General features: G+C 36.1%; 1 protein-coding gene across 1 annotated transcript in view; it reads right to left on the bottom strand.

Annotated features, from left to right (window-relative positions):
* Positions 1 to 6,000, bottom strand: part of ush2a (Usher syndrome 2A (autosomal recessive, mild)) — a 445,979-nt gene continuing 439,979 nt past the window's right edge. Inside the window, 2 exon segments of the mRNA XM_056477496.1 lie at positions 1 to 101; positions 3,553 to 3,756. Coding sequence (XP_056333471.1) covers positions 12 to 101; positions 3,553 to 3,756 — 294 coding nt within the window. The 3' untranslated portion in view covers positions 1 to 11.

Genomic DNA, 6,000 nt, shown 5'->3' with positions numbered 1-6,000 from the left:
GTGTGAAAACTTCACAAGTGAGTGTCTGTAAACATGGTTTGCTCTTTCTTAACTGAGCTGTAGCTTTTAATGGTCTCTCCAAAGTCCTCATCCCCCACATACTGCAAAAAAGAGAAGAGTCAGCATCAGTTATGATGATAAGAAAGCACAGGTCAGACATGTTTACATTAACATAAATGTACATGTTTGTGGACCTTTTAATGATACATTCACACTTGTCTGGAATACTTGATTGGTCATATGTGGCTTCCTGCTGTCATATGTACAGAATACATTAAATATTTCTGTTAAATTCCCACTGAAATATATTATTAACTGTTTGATAACTAATTGCCTACTAAACTGTTTAAAAGTAAACTTAGTTTAAGAGTAAAAACTAATATTGTGAAACATCTTTCACTTATAAAACAATGTATTTCTGTAGAGGTTAAGATTGGATTTCAGCATCATTATTAGTCTTTAATGTCAGATGGTGCCAATTTGTGCAACTATTTTCAATTAGTCATAATAGTCAATAGCAGGGGCGTTGCTAGACGTTGCTAGGGGTGTAGCTCTACTGGGGCACAGCACCCCCTCCAAAATAAATAAATAAATATATATATATATATATATATATATATATATATATATATATATATATATATATATATATATATATATATATATATATGTGTGTGTGTGTGTGTGTGTGTGTGTGTGTGTGTGTGTGTGTGTGTGTGTATCTATAAATATATATATATATAAAAATATATACAATTATAAATAAATAGCAGTACTATTGTTGTAATCCAATTATTATTCTAAATACATAACAGAAATTAATCCTAAATGTAACTGGAAAACAATCTAAAGACACAACTGGAGAGATGCTAAGATAATTTAAGAAATCTTTTGCATGAATATTAATTTTATAAGAATAAAATTCTATAGACAATTCAATATTATACAAAAAAAGATGTTTTATAGAATTATCTGTTGTGTAATTCCGACTCAAGGCTGAGAATTAGGTTTATTAAGTCTAACCTCCCTGACTTCATCCGTCCTTTCTGCTTCATATCAAAAATAAAACTATCAGGAGCCATGCAGTATAAATAAGATCACCATTATATTATTTAAACTTTGTTTTGTCTACTTGCAAAACTCACTGTGTGCCTGTTTTACAACACATGAGCAGCGCGGCTATTTTTTCGCCGTGCATATTCACCACCGGACCGGGAGCAGAGCGGCGCCTCAGCGCCAAGCAGAAGCGGTGTGCGTGATGCGCGCGGCGGCACAGGTATGTTTTTTTTCTGCGCACATGCTCAGTTTGTTCTTTGATTAAACTGCATTGCTTTCATCAGAGTTGGTTTGGTTGCACATAGAGAATAACGTCTTTATTCTGGGATTACCACTCTTAATAAATGCACTTGCATATAAAGTAAGTCATATCTCAAAGCATTTACTGGGGCACTGGCGATTTATACTGGGGCACGTGCCCCAGTAAATGGGGTTTAGCGACACCCCTGGTCAATAGTCATACTTGTTGAAATTGTGGAGTTTGGTGTAAGTAAGAAGTGGTAGAAAATTTATCAGAATTCCAAGATAGAATAATTGATAATTAATAGGAAAAAATTACAATTGCTAGAATAACAAAACTGCAAATATAAATTCAAAAAGGCCAAAGAATTAATATAAAATTAGTCTGAATTGCCCAAATATATTCCCAAAATTGCAAAAATGTCAGAAATGCTGGAAATATAATGTGAGATTTAAACTTACAATTGCATGAAAATACATAATATTTTATAGAGAATCATCAAAATCTTCAAATATATATGTATATATATATTTTTTTTTGAGCAACTGCCATTTTCTTGCAATCATGACTTTTTTATTCTGCAATTCTGACTTTAAAACAACTGAGAACAAAATTAATACCTACAAAATTAAATTTATTGTCAGAAATATGCTTTCAAAACATATAGTATTTGTTGCTTAAAGAGCCCCTATTATGGGTTTTTGATAATGACCTTCCGTGCAGTGTGTAACACAGCACTAAGTGACGTGAAATATCCAGCAAAGGGTTAAATCTGAAATTGCACCGTGTTTAAAACAATTAATTAATCTATAAAAGAGTCGACTCAGAGTGGTTTGAATGAATCACCGCTGTAACGAGTCTTTAGCTGTGTCAGCATGACGTTGATATGGAACTCAAGCCCGCCCATTGTTACAAGCGCAGACCCAGGTATAACTGAAACCCCCGGCCCTGCCCACAAACACTGTAGAAAGAAAAAGAGACAAACACTGCAGACAAACACTGCAGCAGATGCCGGTTGAATCATGTCGCGAAGACGCTGTGCTCTGAAGAGTGCGGAAAAGTTAGTGCTGTTTTCCCTACTTAAAGATGAGGCTGTGAAGAGTCAGTGGTTGAAGTTTATTTTTGCAAAAATACCTCAGCATTATAGCCTCAACCCTGTGCCGTGTTCCAGTCATTTTTCTGATGAGTGCTTCACCAATCTACACCCTTACAACGGGGGATTCATCAGCCGTTTGTTAAAGGAAGGATCAGAAAAGACTATTGATGTATGGGACTTTGTCAGAGCTTGACAGGAACTTTACAGTACACAGTTCATGGATCAGTTCCTTCCTCCATTTCACAAGTGGAAGTAAGGGTGATTACAATGGTTGCAAATTATGTATTTAATTGTGTTTTGTTACTTGCAACCGCTCCACACAGCTTTTACTGTATCTGGTTAACTCTTTATATTCTCATATTGCGTCTAAAGCTACGTTGAAAATGCATTGCGTGCCGAATTGTTTACGGATTTAAATGCGATTATGAGCTCGCGATCCTCTGTCGTTTGTCATTGCTATAGCCACCATTAGCTGTTCCTACACATGTGCAGCGGTTAAGTTTCAAAATAGTTCAGCTTTGCCATTGTGTAGTTAAATACTGAATGTGTGTCACTGTTTTTACTTATGGTTAAGAATAGAGCAATATGCTGCTGTTCAACTGCATTGCTTTAATGCACTCCTGCTTTTGGCTCACACATACACTCTGCACTCTGACTACTTCAAAATTGTTGATAAGCCATGGTGGGCATTTCTCTCTGTCTCGTGCTGAATGCAGTCGACCAATCACAACAGACTGGGTCATCAGACCAATCAGAGCAGATTAGCATCGCGCTAAGGAGGGGTTGGGAACAAATGAATCGCTGAACGAATCATAAGGGAGTCGTTGGGATAATTAGGTAAAAATAAATGCATAATATAAGACAATGAAAGTGTTTTCTGACCTTGCATGCATATCAGCCTGTTGTTGGAAACCCCCAAAACCAAAATATGACCCTTTTTAATGATCAATAGAGGCTTTTTGACTGTAATCTCAAATCAAAAATAATAAATCAATGTATTTATTTACTTTTAATGCGGCCTAGTTTATGGTCAGTTGTCAGCAATACAAAAAAAGTTGTATTTTTTTCTCAAGGGTGACACAATTGCTTTTTTATACTTTGCAGTAATTATCACTGCTATAATATCCCTTATGACACAAATTCCACATGTTTATCTCACCATTCCGCTGTCAGTGGCATGCAGGTCTGCGTCCCATGATTTCTTATCTTGAGTGTCGATTAGCTGGCTGACACTGCGATGCAGGGAGTTCTGGGAGTAGGCATGGCTCAGCTGGCTTTGACTGGGCACACGCAGCACAGACATGCTGGCCTGATAGCTGTGATTACTGGTGCACGTGCCTCCGATCTTAGTATCGGTCAAACCCTGGTCATCCAAACACACAGCAGATCAATATAAAGCACAAGCAATCACTGCACACTCATGCACACTGTCACATGCAGTAGTCAATGAAAAACAGATAAGCAAAAACATGTATACACTCTGCAGGCATGCAATACCAGTTGATGGTGAAACAAAACCCAAAACATAATGGAAAGTGTGTGAAATCTCCATTATGAAACACACATTTTTTTATTTTTTCATTTATTTTTAAGAGACAGAGATTGTCAATGGCAAAAAAATAAATAAATGCCACAAAAGGCATTCATGTATAAAGTTATTTGGTAAACACTTTACAATAAGGTTCTATTTGGTGTCATCAGATAATGCATTAACTAACTTTAAATAAAGGCTACTAAATGCTTTTGGTTAAAGGGTTAGTTCACTCCAAGTAGAAAATTCTGTTATTATTTACTTACCCCGAGAAACCCTGTTTTGACTGTTTTTGGTTCATCTTCTGGACATTAAAGGGGTGGTCCACTACGTTATCATATTTTAAACTTTAGTTGATGTGTAATGTAGCTGTGTGAACATAAGCAACGTCTTTGAATGTAAGATGCGCAAAGGGAGCCATTGGCTTTTACAGAGTTAGCTTAGCAAAGCCAACAGCAAACAAAGTTTGGGGACTACAAAAAAGGGGCGTGGCCCTGTAATGCTGTAATGTAGCAGAAAAGCTAAAATGCTGTCCACAGAGCTTGTTCTGTTTCTGTATTTGGGTTTCAAAAGGACATGACACAAAGAGAGAAGTGCTTACAACTTAATTTTAATTATGTTTCAGAGAATTAAAAAATGTATATATAGCCATAGCATTTGACAAAGGACAGCTTCCAGAATCTCTCCCAGTTCAGTGCTGGATTTGATTAAAAACTCCTCAAAGAAGAAGCAGCTCCAACCATAACAGACGAAGCTGTGGATTGTGAGCCACAACCTGTAAGTATTTTTATTTGTTTAAATTGATTTATTACGTGCATGTTAGCTGAGTAGCTGTATATAATCAAAGTAAGATATATGAAAAAATAATGTGATTTTCTACAAATGAAGCAGAGCACACATTGCTTTGAACCTTATAAACACAACCAAGCCTTAAAAATATATAAAGTAGCGGTCTTTAAATTTTAAATGGTCAGACGGGTCCAGGTTGGGTTCCAAATATATTATATATTGGGTCTGTATGTAATACCCAAGTTAATCGGGCTCGGAGAATGCCCAATCCGCCATGATTAGTCAGTGGCACTTTGCATTTGTTTTGTAACTTGCAGCTTGTAAAATTAGGATGGGGTGTAAACAGGAAATAAGGTGGTTAAAACACCCAACACGCATACTTAACCTCAGCCACAAGAAGCAGAGCTTGGGTTTCATATTCCACAGTGGTCAGATAACAGAACTTGAATGTAATACTAATGACATAGTCATTGCCTTGGTAATGTATGGCTGCGTCCAGAACCGCATACTTCCATACTATAAAGTACACTAAAATCAGTATGCGAGTAGTATGTCTGAGTTCATAAAATTTGAAAATCAGTATGAGAGAAGTACCCGGATGACCTACTACTTGACCTAGAAGATGCCCTGCGAGGGAATTCATGAATGGGAGTGAAGTGACGCAACTCACTAGGGCCAGTCACGTGATGATAACAAAATGTAGTATTCCATTCATACTGTATAGAATGTACTTTTCTAATGGCCGAGTAGTAATTTAAACAGTGTTGTGAATGATGATCAGGTATTTCAGTTTTTTGGGACTGCTTTTTTCTGATATTTACATCATTAAATACAAATAAATAAATTAAATACAAATAAAATAAATACAAGTATTAAATACAAATAAATAAATAGCGCTCTTTCGCCTATAGCTAGAGAATCTGGTAGTCAGGAAACAAAATGGTAATGTCATGTGCATATATGCTCTACCCCAGCCACAAGAAAGGCTTCTAAGAGTTGCCCAACAAGTCCCAGGTCGGGGTCCGTACAAAACACATTTTGGATGGGTTTTTGGACCCGTAAAGGACTCATGACCCTCATTGTCTATGAAGGGTCAGAGAGCTCCTGCATTTCATCTAAAATATCTTCACTTGTGTTCCGATGATAAAAAAGGTCTCAGGAGATTTGAACAACATGAGTGTGAGTAATTAATAACAGTTTTTCACTTTTACATTTTTATTATTTTATTATTATTATTATTTTATTATTATTTATACTTACATTTTTATTATTCTTCACTTAGGGGTA

This window comes from Danio aesculapii, chromosome 17, assembly GCF_903798145.1.
Source record: "Danio aesculapii chromosome 17, fDanAes4.1, whole genome shotgun sequence".
In the NCBI taxonomy this organism is placed as follows: domain Eukaryota; kingdom Metazoa; phylum Chordata; class Actinopteri; order Cypriniformes; family Danionidae; genus Danio; species Danio aesculapii.
This window is presented reverse-complemented; position numbering and strand designations above follow the sequence as displayed.